At 44.1% G+C, this 18,383-nt stretch overlaps 1 protein-coding gene across 1 annotated transcript in view; it reads right to left on the reverse strand.

Annotated features, from left to right (window-relative positions):
* MAP3K5 (mitogen-activated protein kinase kinase kinase 5) overlaps positions 1-17,616 on the reverse strand; it is a 99,141-nt gene extending 81,525 nt beyond the window's left edge. Inside the window, exon 1 of the mRNA XM_032183859.1 lies at positions 17,190-17,616. Coding sequence (XP_032039750.1) covers positions 17,190-17,541 — 352 coding nt within the window. The 5' untranslated portion in view covers positions 17,542-17,616. The remainder of the gene's footprint in view (positions 1-17,189) is intronic.
* Between the last annotated feature and the right edge of the window lie 767 nt (positions 17,617-18,383).

The following is an 18,383-nucleotide window of genomic DNA, read 5'->3' on the forward strand; positions in this document are numbered from 1 at the left end:
TAAAGCAGAGAACACCCAGCCTGAAGCCCCCATTTATTTAAAGAAGATGCTCTTACCTGCATCAGACAGATTAAGACAATTTTTGTGAAGCAAAGCAGAAAATGTGCTTAGACCATGATCAGCCATAGCGATTCATTTTAGCACAGAAAGCAAATTACACACTCAAAAAAAAAGATCGACGGAAAATGTTTTTACTCCAGAGTGTTCTAGATTTCTGATGTACTTTCAGTGGTTTTGCATAAATTGAGGATTGCATAATGCTCCTCCACCCCCACCTGGAAGTTCCTGGAGGCACCTTCTGCATAACCTTCCTCATGTGTCCAAGTTACAGGACAGTTATGCTGTAGGAGGTGTGATGAAGGATTTTGCCTTCAGAAGTACTCTGTATCAGCCACTTGAATTTTTCTTTCACTTGAATCAACGATAAGATAGTTACTGAAGGACAGACACATTGGGTTACTGATAAGAACCTTTTAAAACAGACCCCAGTCCCACTGGCTGAAAATGTCCCAGGGCAAGATATCCAGAGATTTATTGCTACAGGTAACGTGATTAGTTTATACCTTTTACTAACAACAGCTGCATCAACAGCACTTTTCCTCACTGCTTTTATCCACCTCCAACAGGCACCGCTTCTAACATAAAGTTGAAGAGGATGTAATTGTCAGAGAGCAGGCTGTGAAAAGCATATCTCCAGGGATGCTTTGGCACATCCTCACTACCGCAGAGCCTAATCACCAGGAGGAAATCAAGCTAAGATGAGCTCAATGCCATCAGAGCCCAGCTTGGCTCAGGTACCTAGGAGATCTCAGCATGTCCTGGGGGGGTCCTTTTGGGTACACCTATGAGTGAATGCCAGCCACCTTCCCCCTGATTCTGCTCTACAGGTTCTTATTCCAAGTTGCAAAACTCTTTATGCTCAAAAAAATGAGCTTAAATACTGAATTCCCTGGCTTCACTTAGAAGGAGATCCACAAATGGAAGAAACTGCTTTTCCAGACAAAAGCATCCTGATGGGAGCCCCTGGAGCTCCATCCAGGTGACAGTGCAATAGTGCCCAGAAAAGGCATACATTAGATAACATGGCACTGCAGCCTTCCTGCTATTTCAGATGCCAGACTGATACCATTTCCTCATCCGGGTTAAACCTGTGTGCTTCTGTGAATTCGGTAACATTATCTGATGACATGCCTCCACCTGTCAAATGATTGGCATTAAGTAGGTCAGTCTTGTTTGCATTTGCATCTACCTCTGGAAAACATCTACAGTTTCATTTGTCTAGCAAATTAGTTAGAAAATTTACTATATAACATCATCTGTGAATGAGCTGCATCAGTTTAGCCCTAAAGATAACCACGTGATGTCAGATCAGGAAGCCCATCTCTGCCACTGTCAACAGCAGTTATTAGGAAAGAAAAAAAGAAACTGAGCAACTGCAGAGCCACAGGGTACATCCTTATGAAGCCCCGAGAGAATTCAACAGTCGAAAGAGCTCCTGAGTCATTTCAGTCATACTGGGTCCAGCATACACAGCAGGTCTCAGCAAACCATCCCTCGGGAATTTTAGTCCTTTTGTGAAACCAATACTTTCCACCTCCACAGCACCTTATGCCTGTAAGATAAACAATTTGCCTCTGTACTCATACAGAAAAGTGTTTTCTAGTTCTTTATCCATTTCTAGTAGACAGTAGCTCCTGGTGTTGTCTTTTCTCCTTCATTACTCCTATGAGGTCTTCAGGAGTATATTCACAATAGCTCTAACCTCTGTAACGCATCCTAACAGATTAGAAAATAAGCATATCCAGCAGCACTCAGTCCCTTTGCATCTTTTGTCCTTTCATTTGCTTTTATAAACTGCCTATAGTGACCACCCGCCTACACTGACCAATATTTCCCAAAAGAAGCCCATATGATCAACTGCTTTATTGCTTACAATTTTGCAGGTAGCAAAGCATGTTCTATACCTAAGGAGGCAAAAATAAATTCACCATCCCTAGCACAGACAATACATAATAATAAATGCATATGTTCTATGTCCTAAATGTTCTATATCCTAAAGATTTATTGTTATAAATACACTAACTAGAACTACACTTAAGTTCCTTTTTCTGCTTTACCTATCTGTAAGTTACAAGCACGACTTCTGCAATTTAGCAAGGAAAAAGCTGAATCCTTTGTACCACCTGCAACACTCACCCATGCAAATCTGTGACTTCAGACAAGAGTGGGAACGTGCAGAGTACACACCACACACCTGATCAAATAATCTGAAAGATCCCCTGGGTTCCACCAAAACCACTGCATAGAAGTATCTACTTCACACAGAAAATACCTCAAATCTAACGACGACTCTGGTTTGAAGTATTCAGAATGCGAAGGGCCAACCCTCCAGCAGAAACCAACATGTATCATTTAATGCAGCATTTGGTACTATTTTTTATTGCAACAATTCACAAAAAGATGTAGTCTGAGTCTGTCTGATTACACGCTACAAAGCCTTTACAGCACAGACTTACGCAATCCTTGCCCTGTGACACAGAAGCCTCAAATCCTTTCGAAAATTTAAACAGCCTTGTTAGTAAGCTATCCAGGAGGAAGCATTTACTGCTGGCAGAAAGAACCAAAGTCCCAACCTTGGATACAGTTTCAGACAGGAGAGATTATAGTGCAAGCATTACTGTTAGCTACAAGGAAGCTTGGAATAGCTGTCCTTTTCCAAAACCCATCTCTCACGGATTCAAGGACAATAATTACAAAGTTTTTGACTTCAATATGAAACATAGTGCTCATCTAGGAAAGACTGGAAAATCTGGAACTTGACACATTTGTGTTTCCTACAAGTTGTAATTTTGATCCAGCTTCTTAACGAAGAAGTTTTCTTTTTGGAACTGGTGGCCTAGCAGCTTTATTAGGACTAGCACAGCTAAGTTCAGAAACGCAGATTCGTCCAGGCCACTTTAATTTGCCTGACAGTCATCTCTCTTTCAGATAGATCAAGTTTGAAATTAGTTTCAGAATTTGAGATACGACCTTTTCTGCTTTAGCCAAGAGGAGCTCAGATCTGCAGATCACAGAGCTACCCATCATGGTCCAAGTCTGTTGGAGGTAAGCATGGTATAATGACAGGTACCAGTAAGGAAGGGGCAGAGGAACAGACATGCCTCATTCTTGCTGACGAGGCCAAAACTGTATGCTAGTTGCACTACCAGAGGAATTTGGGGGGTGGAAGAAATGTATGTGTGTACATGAAATTATTTGGTATTTCAGTTTCTGGATTTCCTACACCCAGATTTCCCATGAAACAACTATTAACTTGCAAACCAGTCTAAAAATCTCAGTAGAAAATACTATATATACACCCAATTAGCACTGCTCTCTCCAGAACACCATCTGCCACTAAGGCAGCACTGGCTGCCCGGCCTCACAAGTAACTGCACTGCTGCATCCCACAGCAGAAAACGGATATGACTCATCTGAGCTGAATTCTTAACACTTGACTTGATGGGTGGTAATTGCAGCAAAACGAGATTAAACAGGTCTGATAAGCAAGCCTGCATTTGGCTTTGTCAGTGGTAACTCCAGACAGCCTCCAATAGCTATGATTTCATTCTCATTCAATTCAGTTGCACACCAAAAAAAGTAACCTTGACTTACTGCTGCTTTGTCACTGTCTATATGACAACACAAATATTCCAACTTTACTTCCAAAGGAAAATAACCTCTGTATATAATTCTAGCACCAAAAGCTGCTTTTGTTCTGTTGCTGACTTAGAATTACTGCAGCAGGCTCTAATATTGAACCGTTCCATAAGAGTTTTTAAAACTTTTTTCTCCTGATTTGACATTAGAAACCATAGATGCTTGCATTTTCTTAACAGAAATAAGTCATATCTAGGTCACCGATCACACTGGCAGCACATGTGATCTAGCAGACAGCTTACGAACTCCAGAAATCTAAGTGCCATCCTCAACCTATCTGTGGTAGACTGCCAAACCTCAGCAATCATCAAATCACAGAACCCCAGAGCATCCTGAGTTGGAAGGAACCCACGAGGATCACCAAACCCAGCTCCTGGCTCCACAGAGGACCACCCAAAAATCAGACCTTATGTCTGAGAGCGTTGTCCAAATGCTTCTTGAACTTGAGCAGGCTTGGTGCCGTGACCACTTCCCTGGGAAGCTGTTCCAGGCTAGTCACATTACTCTCTATCCCTCTGGTTTCACCATCCTACTTTATGAAGTGCTTTGGGATTTATAGATGAAATCCACAAGTTTTACCCACACATAGGAATAACCAGCACTGTAGCTGACAGAGGCAACTTTGAGGTAAGAAACTCAAAGTACCGTAAGTGTTGAATTTGATTCCAAAGCATTACCACATGGACATTCACCAGCCTAGCACAGTGGCAAACTCAATGTTTAGAAAAAAAACGTGTTGTTCAAGCAGAAGTTTCTGAAACAGAACTAACACCACTGGCCTGGTACCAATCAACCAGAAGAAATCTGTACGCAAGATCTAACTGCAAGATTCAACCTAGGCTTCAAGCTACATTCAACTTGAATTGATGAACTGGTAAGATAACAATCGTTTATGCTTAAAATAGAATTCTTTTTTCCTACAACAATTACTGACATGAATAGGAAAGCTACATAGATGCAAGTCTTTGAATAATTGCCAGCAAAATAGAAATTTATACAAGCTAAGTAACTGGCAAAGCTGGCAAGAAAAGCGTTTTAGTTTGCATTTGTAAAATACCAACACGTGAATTCCTATGTCAGCTTCCTCTTAAACTTCTAAAGAGAAGAAAGAATTATTTAGGCTTAAGAAACATTAGAGACACTGGAAAAAAAAAGAAAAAGTGACAACCACCACCTACTCGCACGTTCACTTTGAGCACCCTTTCACTTCCAGGAATGCTGAGATTTGTCCAAAAATGCACACTGCAGAGTCCAGCTCATTAATCCATGCAACCTACAAAGCATTTTTGCTAGCACTGAATAAAACATTGATAACAGCAGGAGTCCAAATTAAGCTCCCAAACTTCATTTTTCACCCCTCCCCCAGCAGTCAAGCCTCTTCATTTTCCACACTGAAGGCTTGCCAATATAACCGTAGTAACGCGGAGCGGCGACATTATGCTGAAATCAAACACTGCAAAATATGGTACCTCTCGTCAAAACGGGGACAGGGAGGTGTGCTCTCAGTACAACCGTAAGGTGTAACTGAGGGTCCAAATGTACTAAAATGGAAACCAGAAGTTTTACTTTGTATTCAGTCTTGATTTATATATATATTTTTTTGCATGTTGCATACAGATATTAACTACTTTATGATCCATGCTGGAAACGATACAAATGCTGTACTTGCAATGTAGTTCTCTCAGGTGGTTTAGGGTTTGGGTTGTTTTTTTTTGGAAGGACTCCTTTCCTACAGGCAGCACATATTAGCAGATTATTTGCTTGATGACTACTGAGAACTCCCAATAGCTGCTCACTGCCCTTCACACAGCTTAAGCATTATAAGAAGAAATGTGAATTTGTAAGCCAAGGTAGCTGCTGGAGTCCTGAGTTCACAAGGGCGATAGCATTAACCCACCCCCAGGGAATACACAGGGCACAGCAACTCCGCGTGGCCTCAGCCACCAACACAAGCTTCACATCTCCTCGAGGGAGCACACTTGTTGCTCCTAGACTAGAAAATGAGCGAAGCACAGCTGATTAAACGTGCCCCAGAGCGCAGTACTGCATGGTGTGGCCTACATCCTTCAGTTCCCCTCGCCTCAGGGTGCTGCCTCCAGGCCGGCGACCAGGAGAGCTGCTGAGCGGTAGCTGCCTCAGGCCACAAGCACAGAGGAAGCCTTCCAGCAGCACAAGTGCTGGTGCCCAGGGATGTTCTTGTTTGTTAGCCACCAGTTTCAGCTGGGGTGCCTGAAACTTTGAACTTTCAGGCAATTGGAACGAGAGCGTCAGCATGTGCCAGCTAGACCAAAACCCGAACTAAATTTTTGGTCTTTTCTGTGAACTGAAGGTTTCTGAAAAACATCGGGCTGAAAGCAAAAAACAGCTGGCACAGCCAGCACGAAATACACCCCTCCTTCGCCACCCCTACCGGAAGGGGAAAGGATATGAGGCAACCCACAACCAGACAGGATCAAGAATAACACAAAACCACACCTTTAGGCAATCTTAACTCAGGTTGCTGCAGCCCTGCTCTTGGCCTGTCCTCTGGAAGTCGTGTTGTAACACAGTACGTCAGCTCAGAGAACTTATTCAACTGAAAGCTAACTAAGAAGAAAGGACGAGTTAATATATCATCATTCGTGCCAGCTCCCTGACCCACCGACCATGAAACTGTACGAGCACTAAAAGCAGCGCAAGCAAGAAGCGTGTTAATCCAATGCTTCATCCACTTAAACTGCTATAGGATTGCACCTCAGAGGATGACAATACATCCATCTGTTCTAATTTATTGAGATTAGAGTCCATACGAAACTGGATTTTACATGTATGCTAATCTTCCCCTGCTTATCACTGCACCAACTGGGAAGCATCAATAAGGACGATAACCTTTCCAACACTGATGTGCATATCACAGGGATTGCTGCCTTACTTGTACATATTTCCTTATCACCTCTAAGGATCACCTGAAAATATGCCACGTTATCCAGGCATTTTAGCAGCAGCCATCTGATACAGTTCTACTGCAAAAATACTGCTGGAAGTTACTATAGTGGTAGCTCTAAAGCAACAGCTTCAATCCGGAATACATACAGAAAATGTAATTTCCTGTAAACAGAACCAAATCCTGAAGGCATGCACCTGACACTTTGCAACCAGTCACAGCAGAAACTGAAATCCACCGAGCAGGCTTGGAAAGTCTGCCTCCCAGGAAATCTTCCCATTGGAGCTGTTCTTAAAGTATGTGAACAGAGAAGAAATAAAGGCAAAATATCAGGTTGTCGACACACTGATCATTCAAAGCAGAGACACTTCTGGGACACTGCAGGCAACAGAGCAAAATGCAAGCAGTTAACCAACAAAAGGGACTGGAAGTCTTCCAGTTACACACCCATCTGGCACGGTGTGCTACAGAAGCTCTCACTTTATGCTTAGTCCATTTTCCTAGTGCTTTTATTGCATTTTGGCCCCCTTGCATCAGCTGGAAAAGGGAGATCATGGGCTGTGGTAACGGAATTACTGGCAAGAACCCTTATTTTCTTTCTTCTTTTGTGGAACATTTTCAGAATGTATACTTCAAACACTTTCTCCATTTTCCTCAAAATTGTGAAATACACTCAACTGTGTTGAGGTATTCAAACCAAGTTAAAACTGCTTCACGCTTAGTGATCTCCAAGAACTCCAGTTATTAAGCCTCAAAGAAATAAATGCAATGGAGTAAAGCTTCAACACAAGTCTTTGAGCAGTAGCTACATCCAGCCCATGAGATGCTGACAACTTGCCTGCAAACAGCAAATTCTGCCATATACCTGGAGACTGATCCAGCCAAAAGCTACAGCAGGACTGGGCTGCACCACGCAGCCTGGCCCTGAACACTGCTGTCTGTATCAGTCCCAGGCTGGGAGAAGGATGTCCCAGATCCCAGCACACACCACTCACTGCCAGCTCTAACCCATGCCAGAGGGTTCAGAAGTCACAGGCTGTCTCCCTCCTTCTTCAGTTAGGAGTCTGGATGTGAAGTTACAGACCAAGGCCACGTCAAGTTCAGACATCAGCACTAGAGATGGCTTTCTGTGGCTGTAATAATACCCCCACTGCCCTCAGTCTGTGAGAGTGAATGGAATAGGAACAAAGAGCCCTCTGCTCACTCTATGGGTAAGGAAGAGCATAATCCCTCATGAACAAACCAGAAACAGGTGATGCTGCAAGATCCGAGCACTTTCTTAAAAGATAATAGCACTGACTGCATCAGCCTACTCTCAAGAAAAGGATAATAATGCCTTAAAACCTTTCCTTTCCTCCTCCCTTTAGAGCTGCAGCTCTAGGGAATGCATTCTTCCTCCTCTCCTCCTGCCCTCCCTCCCTAAGTGCCTATGGAGTCGCTTAAAAAAAAAAAAAAAAAAACAACAGTAAGATAATAATCCTGCTTTGTACAGCAATGCTGTAATTCCACAAGATGCTTTGGAAGCATCAATTTTGCTGTTTGTCCTGTAATGTTTCATATGCACCATACTACATCCAGAGCTGTTACTCCTGGTTAATATATCAGGAAAATTCTCAACTTCAGTGACAACCCTGAAAGACATAAGAATAAAAAAAAGCTCCAAAAAAAAGAAGCTGTCAAACTTTTGAGTTATGCAGTCTCAAAGTAAATAAATAGGTACATGTTTATGAAGCTCTGTTCCTCTCTGTAGGTATGAGCATACACCCATAAAATCGATTGTGGAAGGTAGAGTGGCATGGGCTTTCAACTATGGTAAACTAATGCAGTTTTGAAATATAATATACAAATATTGAATAAAATTAATCAGGGAACTTTGCCCCCTTCAATATGTAACATCACCGTAAGCCAAAGCAAGTACTTGTATCACAGCAAATTGCATGATTTGCAAGGTCACAGAAAACCCCTGTAAGAGACCGCACATTAAGGGACTCCAGCTACCTTATTAATTATATTTATTACTGTATGAATAACCAGTGGACTTCAGCTCTGCAGAAAACAAAGGAAACAGATAACATAAACACACAGGACTTCAGTTTATTTACACAGATAACAACCAATTATTTTCTAGTAGAAGCGACCAGGACAGTGTCGCCAATCCTTTTGCAGTTGCACTTGCCCCAGGAATTCTGACGGTGTTTGGAACTGACCTAATCCTGCTCCAAAGGAGACCTGGAGGGGTGCCCAGTTCTTCCCACTTCCAACTGGGATCTGGAAGGCAAGGCTGTGCTCAGGAAGCAAATAGCTTCTGCCCTTCCCTACGGATGCCACATGTCGCTCTATCGACTGTGCAAGCTGCAAGGGGCAAGAGAAGATGGAGCACAGCCAAAATCCCAGCTTTTACCAGCACGCCACGCTACTGCTAGTACGTAGAAGCAGAAGCAGTGATGACCATACATACATCCAGATTAAAGACAATTTGTTTTCATATGAATCACCTGTATTCAGCCTTCCTGCAGTAACCTTATCATAAATACTGCATTGAAATGCAGTAATAAACCAATAAAACAAACAAACAAAAAAAGCCATATATCTAGCATAAGTATATTTTCTAAAGGGACAGAACAGCACCATCACGCTTTTAAAAGCCTGTGTAGCTGCAAAAATTGAATTGAAGGTGGAACAGCAGAAGCAGGAATTTTTAATCTATGGGTGTGCCTCTACAGTGGAGTTAAATGAAGCACTCTGCTCCTGTGTCAACATAACTGGATGAGGTTATCCCAGGCATGAGGGCCAGAATCACAAATGAATTCCTGCAGTCTTACAGATGTTCCTTTCCTTTTGGTACATCACTGGATCTTCCTCATTCATTCCCCAGAGTTTTCTGTGCTATGCTCACAAAAGTGATTTGATGTGCTTCTGACAGAAGAGCAGCTCTACAAAATTGTCAGTGCTCAAGACCATGAGAGGGTGATGAAGAACATCAAGCTCTTGGTAATTATTTAACCTGTACCTTTACACTCCAGACTACAGGTTTCAGTCTCTAGACCCCAGTGAGCCAGAAAGACTGTACTGAAAGCACCATTACACCTGCGTCAGGCAGGCATTGCATAAAGGGGAAAAGATCACAGGAAACTCTCTGCAGGAGCTGCGTGTAACTCTTTTGTGAAGACATCACTGGGAAGCTGTTGTCGCCGCTAAAAGCAGCAGCTGCTTACTCACCCAAAGCACACTCCGCAAGAGACATCCACGGATGCCATCAGCAAGGAAGCCCCAGAGCAACTCATTTACTTTATTACGTAAGGAAGAAACGCAGAGCCAAATTTTCACATGGGCATCTCGTACCTACATTAAAGTGTACGCTTCTTGTGGGATCTGAGAGAGCACCGATTCCCACCGATTTCAAATGAGCCCATCTGTGGGAAATCTCTAAGCCCCACGCTGCATCTAAACATATCCTAAAGGTTATTCATGAAAGCGGACATGATTTTGGACAGAATTCAGCTCTGGCTTGCCATTGTTATGGGCTGATCAGCAGCTCTTCATAACCGAACCGAGGATTACAGCCACTCCAATCAAGGAGTGAATTCAGTTCTCAGGGGAAAAAAAAGTAATATACAACAAAAAGAAGCAGCCTGTGCTTGTATCTCAAGCTTAGCCCGAGGATCATTTTCTCTTGGAATACAAACAATTCAAGCTTCTTACAGGTATTTACCTGTCAGTGGTTATTGGAAGATTCCCCAGTTATCAAAACAGATTGCACTGTCAGCTGTCACACACATGTTCTGCTGCACAAAAAGCCTTCACTGACTGCTTATGCCATCTCCTGCTAATAAATGTATTTCTGAGTCTATCTGTAGCACTCAAAATAAACCCCCAGAGAGGCCATACAAAATAAGCTGCAGGAGACCACAGCGAACAGGAGATGTTCTGGGACAATGTGAAGCGGGGAGCCTATTATGAAAGGCAAGAATCCCAGCCAACAATTTCATTTTTATTTAACGTAGATGTGCAAAATCCATATCGTTGCTGAGCCTTTGAGGCTTTTTACTTTCTTTGGTTATAGCATACAAATACGACTGGCAGATCACCTACGCGTGAGAATCCAGCAGTGCTAAACAGCGACAGTTCCAAGGGTCTGGAAATAAAAGGAACAAGTTTTGAACAACCAGCACCACAGAATAATCTTAAAACTCGTCTCTTCTCTACTGGGGGACAGAAGAAAACTAAGTGACAAAACTGAAGCTTTCCCTTCATTAACTTAATTTGATTTTTCCTGCCCATTATGCTCTTAAATTGCTGAGATAATGGCATTAAATGATGTATTAGGGTCTCTTCCATTTTTAGTTAGTCCTTTAGTTTTTTAGACAACTTGTTTCGCTCTGCTTTAGCTTGTTCCATGTATGACTTTTTGGTACAGCGCTGCTGAGGTGCTCCAGCCAGAGGAGGAGCTTTACAGGGCCTGTTGCTTCCTGACACAGACATGGGCCAGGCAGAGCAGAGTTAAGGCCTTTGGGTTTAGGAAAGCAAACTTTCACCTGGTTAAGGAACTGGTGAATGCAGTCCAGTGGCAAACTGCCTTCAATGACATGGGACCTGGAAAGCATTGCCTCTGAAGAGAGGCTGAAAGAGCTGGGTTTGTTTAGCCTGGAGAAGAGGTGGCTCCGGGGAGACCTCACTGCAGGCTTTCAGTACTTGAAGAGGACTTTCAGGAAAGAGGGTAGAAGACTTTTCACTGAGGCCTACAGTGAGAGGTCAAGGGATAATAGTTTCATGTTGAAAGAGGACAGATTTAAATAGGATATTATTTGGTTTTGTTTGTTTTTGTTTTGTTTGTTTAACCACAAGGTTGATTAGGCACTGGCACAGGTTGCCCAAAGAGGCTGTGCATGCCCCACTGGTAGGAGTGTTCAAACCCAGGTTGGATGGGGTTTGGGGCAACCTGGTGTGGTTGTGTCCCTACTTCTGGCAGGGACTGGGGGCACAGGAGGACACTAGACAGTCTTTTAAAAGCCCCTTTCGCGCCAAACCAGTCTGGTTCTTTACATTAGAAACTGACTAAAAAAGAGAAGTCAAGTTCTTATAATGGCTGTGGTAGGTTCAGGAGTCACTTCTGCATGACACATCCTGTTCACAGCTACAGAAACACAAACTGCAGGAGGAGGAAAAAAATAAAAATCAAAGGTTTCCTTCTGTTTTTCTCTCAGAAAAACTTACCTAGCTTCACTCAGCCCTTTTTCCATTGGGGAATATACTTTCATGATGCCCTCTCACCTAGATGTCTCACAATGAGCTTTACATCTCTACTGTATTTTAAGAGACCCTAACAATTTCATAACCTGCATTTTTCCTCACACTTTAATATGTAACACATAATATTTAGAAACTAGTGCTATTACCTTGATGCATTTAGCAGATAAGATAGCATTTCAAAAGAAAGTAACTAAAAATAATCCGTAAGTCTGAACGTGGACCATCTATCCCAGTGTCTCACTGGTATCGCTGGGAGGTTTAGTCAATAAGCACTGCAAGAGCACACCCTTAATACTATTTACATTATAGAAGTGGTTGGGAACTCCCAGCCCCATCAGGGTTTCTGTGCCCAGATGACACCCAAGCCAGATGCTCTGCAAGGCAACATCTTCCTCAGCCTGGGGAAAGGCCGGGGGAAGCTCCTGCCACACAGCAGAGCTGCTACAGCAGGCCAGTCACCAAGCCTGAAGGAGAATCCAGGTCTCACGGGTTGAAATTTCCAGTGTTGCCTCCTAACAGAGCCTAGAGCTCAATATCCACAGTCAAAAGCCCTGCAACCCACCCATCTCTGAACCCATTTAATTGTGACAATGTACTCTACACACGCAGACACAAAGATGCTGTATCCATAATACCTCACCACTGACTTATCTATCTGGAGAGCACGGCTACAATCATCAACTCTGTGCACCCTCTGCATTATTAATCTGCATTTCTTGCTCCAACTCATCACTTGCAACACAGCGCTGCTGGAATGCAAAGCTCTTTCAGCATGAATTCCACTGATGGTGGTAGATTGGTGGTAGATGTTTTTTTAAGTAGTTGCTCTCAACTCTGAAGAATGATGCATCAGGATAATTTCTTCAGCTATGTAATGAACCACCATTCCCAACAGGGACTTTCCAGTCATGATGCTACAGAAAGGGCAGCGGTGATTCAGCAGCACTGAGAGGTAGAAGAAGGGAGTGCCCAAGCAGTAAGTTAAGTGATGGATGCAAGTGCTGCATAATCACAGAAAGAACGTACAGCATTTCAAGTGGCTGACGAAACCCAGTGAAGTGAAAAAATAATAATCAGGAAGTACAGCAAATAAGTTACTGAGCAAACTACATGTTCTGAGAGACAACACGGATTAGAAGAAAACTTGCAGTTTGTCTCTCTGTGGGACCATTTTTCTTGGTCCTGCATAAAGCTAACTTAGTAGGAAGCAAGCGCTTTTTGTTTTTTAACTGTGGAATACATTTAAGTCAACTGCTTGAAACAATAACACTAGTTCTGAAAATAATAATTCTTGAGTTTAAGTAGAGAGTCTGTGTCGGTGTGTCACAAAGCCATAAATCGCTTTAAGAACAATTTAGCATCACGGAATCTAGGGTACTTAGAGAAAAATGGGAAGAAACTGCAGGAAGGCAAGCGAGCCCTGGTTCTGCTTTATTTCACTTCTGTGCATTTATAAACATTTACAGGCACACCATCTACACAAGCTCTGTAAAGTCTGCAGAAAAGGTTCAGATGTAGAACCTCATCTGAACACCAGTTGACTGTACTGGCTCTCTGACGACTGTCATTTTCTGAGCCAAGATGCTCCCCAAACATACCACACTGTATGTTTTTAAGCCCACTGAGCTGACGCTTGTGAGAAATGAGTGATACCAAATTCCAGAAGCAACGAGAACAACCTGAATCCATTTTATTATTTGTTATTTGATGAATGCTGTTTTAGTCAGTCAGCACTGTTACAGAGAACTATCTCAGTAGCCCTACACAGAAGTGGCAGTACAAAGTAACATCACAAGGGCCACCGACCCATGAAACCTGAGCATAAGATGTTGAAGAACAGGGGATGCTCTAGTATAACATAATATAAAGGCTACAAGGAGATAACTGTATGACAAGTACATCAGTCAAGTTGCTTAGCTTGAGAACCATCTTAGAAACAAGCAACTACAGCTTAGAAAACCCAGATCCTCCTCAGTCACCAAGTACACAATCTCTTATCTTCCATTAGCCCCTCTGAGATTGTACACAAAGTCAGAATGCCTGATATTGTACTTCTGACAAACTACCAATCTTCAAAAAAAAAAAAATAACCTTGCAAGGCAGACAAGGAGGAGGAACACACCTGAAAATAGTAAACAAATGATCCCTGTGCCCATGCACTAGAAGCAGTCAATGCAAGTTGCTTCAAAAGACAGTGCAAGGTACTTCAGAGTAAGACAAATTTCCAATGAAGTTTCTCTCTCATTCCTCAAGGTGCATCCAATTTCCCCCCAAAGTACAAGATTAAAGCTGTGGTCTCCCTTCTTGTAGAGGTCAGAGTGCTGTACAGTACAGGTCATCCCAGAAACCTGCGTGCATTAATTATCCCAGCTTGGACACTTGTACGCTACTTGTTTTGCTAGTCAGCTGAACACTCACCCCTAACTTACCCTGCACTTTAAAATTGATGCAATTTCTAAAAGCGTCAGATTACGAGTCACATGAAACATTTCTGTCAACTTGGCAAAAAACCTGCCTCAACCTAAAAGTCTCTGTGAAGAATTCACCTCAATTTAGAGCACCTTCCTCTCCTGAAGGGCTGACCCAGATTACTGATTCATGTCAGTTTTTCCTTTTATATTTGTTCTTTTTAAAAAAAGGACACTGTTCAGCTAGCCCTGGATGCATTTGTGTAACGCTAAATGACCAGTTAAGGATCTGTACAATAAGCAAATCATCCTAATTACAGTTGTCTAAAAAACAAATGAAAAAAAATGAATTGCTTAACCAAAGAAACTAAGTAATCTATACTCATTTATGGCTCCATTAAAAAAAAAAAAAAAAAAAAAAAAAACAGGATATGAATATCAAGTCATTATAATGTGGAAAAAATATCCTTTAATAGTAATGTATTTCAACTTTCAGAACACAGCACTGTAGATAGGCTTCTCTACTGTATTTTGGTATTTTGGCATCTCTCTGACTCTTTAAACATTCTTGAACTGTTTAGAAATTACGCTGGATTTCAGCGACCTGTAATTGAACTGCAAGAGCTCAACACAGATGAGAAAAAAATACTGTCTTCATGGAAAAAAACAGCTCCTGAGACAGCTGGCCAACCCCATATACATTGGGTTCTGCAAGAAATCGGACTGATTTTTCCCTTTTTCACCTTACTCCTTCTAAGTGGTGGGAAAAGTATGAAATGTTCCAACAGTTACTAAGGCTGATTCCACACTTGCTTCTCATGAGGCTTTTTTTTTTTTTTTTTTTTTTTTTTTTTTTAAATCAAGCAGACTTTAAATCATGCACAACAAAGTGCTAGAATAGGCTAATTCTTAATATTTGGTGCTTGAAAAGTTCCATTATACTTAGCTAGGACCTACTCACTGTTCGTATGTATTTCTAATTATGTCTCAGCATTTAAGCACCATCACTTGACGGAAGCCAGCTGAAGAAGATTATGAGCAGGCTAATCCAAATTTAGACAGGATGATGAGTATTTACATCTGAGATTAGATTTTCTTTTATTTAATACTTCCCAAAATTCTCTTTGGAGCAGTGAAAGGTATGAAGTGAGCCATCAGAGATCACCAGGAGTTCACACTACATTATACAAAGCACAAAGAAGACATTAGGAAAGGGAAGGAGCACAAAGAAGACATTAGGAAAGGAAAGGCTTGATAATGGGCAGATAAAGTTATCCTGCATCTACTGCCTCTCTCCCCCTCCCCCAAATCCCAGTTCATTTGTACACACTTCAAGAGTTGAGAGATTTATTGCTTTTATCTCATTCAAACACAGTAATACGCTCCATCACATCATTCCTTACTCTCATGACTTAATTGCCCCTTACACTGAGTCTAGTAAGACTCAGTACCTTGAATGAAACCAATTAACCATTACGTAAATTGGAAGTCATTTTACTGTTAAAATCTTACTTGATGTTCAGCCATGCTGTACTACTGTAATGCACTACAGTTTTTTAAATAGTGGAGGGTGCAGATAATTCTTTACCTTATCACTAACATCTTTGATCACTGAAAGCACATTGCAAGATAGAGAACGAGAAGGGATACTGGGAAGGAGTTTATATTTGCCATGTCCAAATGCTTCCTTTCCACCCCAGTGGAAGGAAGACAACTGAAACAGAAAACAAACTGTGGAATAAATACACCCTTTGTGACCATGTCAATTTTGTTCCCTACACTGCTCCCCATTTGCATTTTTCAGCTTACACAGCTTCTACTCTTCAGTGCTTTTCTGTTCCTAACCTGGGAGCCATAATTTTTATTTTTATTTTTTTCAGAAGTTTTCAGCCAGTAGAACAACTAGTTCTTAAAAATATATATTGGATGCAGAAATGTGAAAACCCACAGACCCTCCTAGACTTAAGTTCCAGCCTCACAGCCAACACCACAACGTAGCTTTTAGGCAGCAGCTCTCACAGCACAGAATAGATCGTGAGCAGACAAACTTCTACGTCCTGCTCTTCACAGCACAGAGTTTGCTCAAAACCCATCGAAATAAGAAATGTTATATTACATAAGCGTGCAGTTATGTAGTGCTAGACGCCAGACGCCTACTGCCAGAATTAGAAGGGGCCCACTTCAAGTCAAATCTCCCATTACAAGAAAAGCCTTTGTGAACTGTGGAGACCCCGCCTATTGCACAGACCACTCTGAAAATTAATGAACAAGAGGCACACGAACATCACAGATAATTCAGATAATCCGTGAGGATAGGATACACCTTCCAATGAGACTCTCGGGTTGTACCTGCCCTACAGTTAAGAGGTACTGAAGCTCCTAAAATTTTTAAGCCTCTCTTACCTGTCACGTGGACAGTATAGGCTCTCTAATGAAGCTCTGTGCCCTTCCTATTTCTGTCTGTGAGCACAGCTCCTCTGACTTTTGGGAACACCACCTCTAAGGCCACAGATCTGTAAGAACTGCAGGGCACGACATGCCCACGGCTGCGGAGCCATCCAGCTCAGGGACCAAGCAAAGCGCTTGGTGTTTCAGATAGGTGACGTGCACATGCATGTCCACGCTGCTGAGTCTTGTGTGGACAGGGCAGACAGTCCAGATTATTTATTTTATTATTATTTTTTTTTCCTCTTCCACAGGAGAGGAGACAGCTACAGCCGAAACTTTGTAAATGCTCACTTGCCAAAGCGCTGCATGCACGTAGAGACACACCACAAAATAAGTTCAGAGTCGCGGAAAATTAAGAAGAAAAATATTCAGGAGAAACTTTCCGGCTGCTGTTTTTAAGCATGGGCCACCCCTCCATCCCTCCACCCCTCCATCCCTCTATCCCTCCGGCCCCCTCTCACCGGCGTTGTAGAAGCGGTCGAGCACGGCGGTCTCGCCGAAGTCCAGCTTGCCGAAGTGCAGCGTCTCCAGCGTGGCGCCCACCGCCTCGCACGCCTCCCGCAGGCTCTGCAGGGCGCCGCTCTCGGCCGCCAGCAGCGGCCCCTGGCTGGCCTCGTTGATCACGTAGGTGACCGCCGTCCGACGCCCGCCGCCCTTGGCTCTCGCCGCGATGCCACCGCTGCCACCGGCCCCGTCGTCGCCCCAGGGCTCGGTCCCCTGCCCCCGCCGGCCGAGCCCCTCCTCGCCGCCGCCGCCTCCTGGGGGGGGCCCGGGCAGCGAGAAGCTGACGGTCCCCTCGCCGCCGTCGCTCATCCCTGCGGAGCCGCCACCGCGCCGCCCTGCGCGCTGCTGCCCGGGGCTCGGGGCTCCCCCGCGGGGCTTAGCGGGGGCTGCCGGAGCCCAGCGGGCGAGCGCCGGCGCCCGCCTCCGGCACCATCGCTTCCCCCGGGCAGCCGCGGGGACACGCGGCGAGCCGGCCCCCGGCAGGCAGCAACAACAGCAACAGCAACAGCAACAGCAACAGCAACAGCAGCAGCCGCCCTCCCCTCCGCCTTCCTCCTCCCCGGCTCGCTGGCTGTGCCCCCGGCCCCACTGGCGGCAGGGCTCTCCCCGGCGGCAGCCGCACGGCGACGGGCGGCCAGCGGGGGCGGCCCCAGCGCCGCGCTCCGCCCTGCGGGGCCGGCCCAGAGCCGCCCGCTGCTGCCCGGGGGCGGCCCCTCAGGGCCGGGGCTCGGCGCTTCGGCGGCTGGGGTTGGGTGTGGGGGAAGCCGTCGAGGGAGAGAGGGCCTGTGGGGTTTGGGGTGAGGTGTTGTGAGAGCTCCGAGCGAATTTCAGAGCTCTGCGCTGCTCCTGGGCCAAAACAGAAGAATGAAATCGCTTTCTCTGCTCGTTTATTTATTTGACCAGGGATTCTGTTAAGTAGGTACAGGAGGAATGTAGAAGCTTTTGGATCACCCAGGTTAGAAAAGGTATTCAAGATCATCACGTCCATCAACATGGCCTACTCTCAGGGCCCCGAACCACATCCCCTAGTGCCACAGCTTTTAAATACCTCCAGGGATGCAGGCTCCCCCACCTCCCTGGGCAGCCCGTTCCAATGCCAAACCCCCCCTTCCATGAAGAAATTATTCCTGATCCCCGATCTAAACCTCCCC

This window comes from Aythya fuligula, chromosome 3, assembly GCF_009819795.1.
Source record: "Aythya fuligula isolate bAytFul2 chromosome 3, bAytFul2.pri, whole genome shotgun sequence".
NCBI lineage: Eukaryota > Metazoa > Chordata > Aves > Anseriformes > Anatidae > Aythya > Aythya fuligula.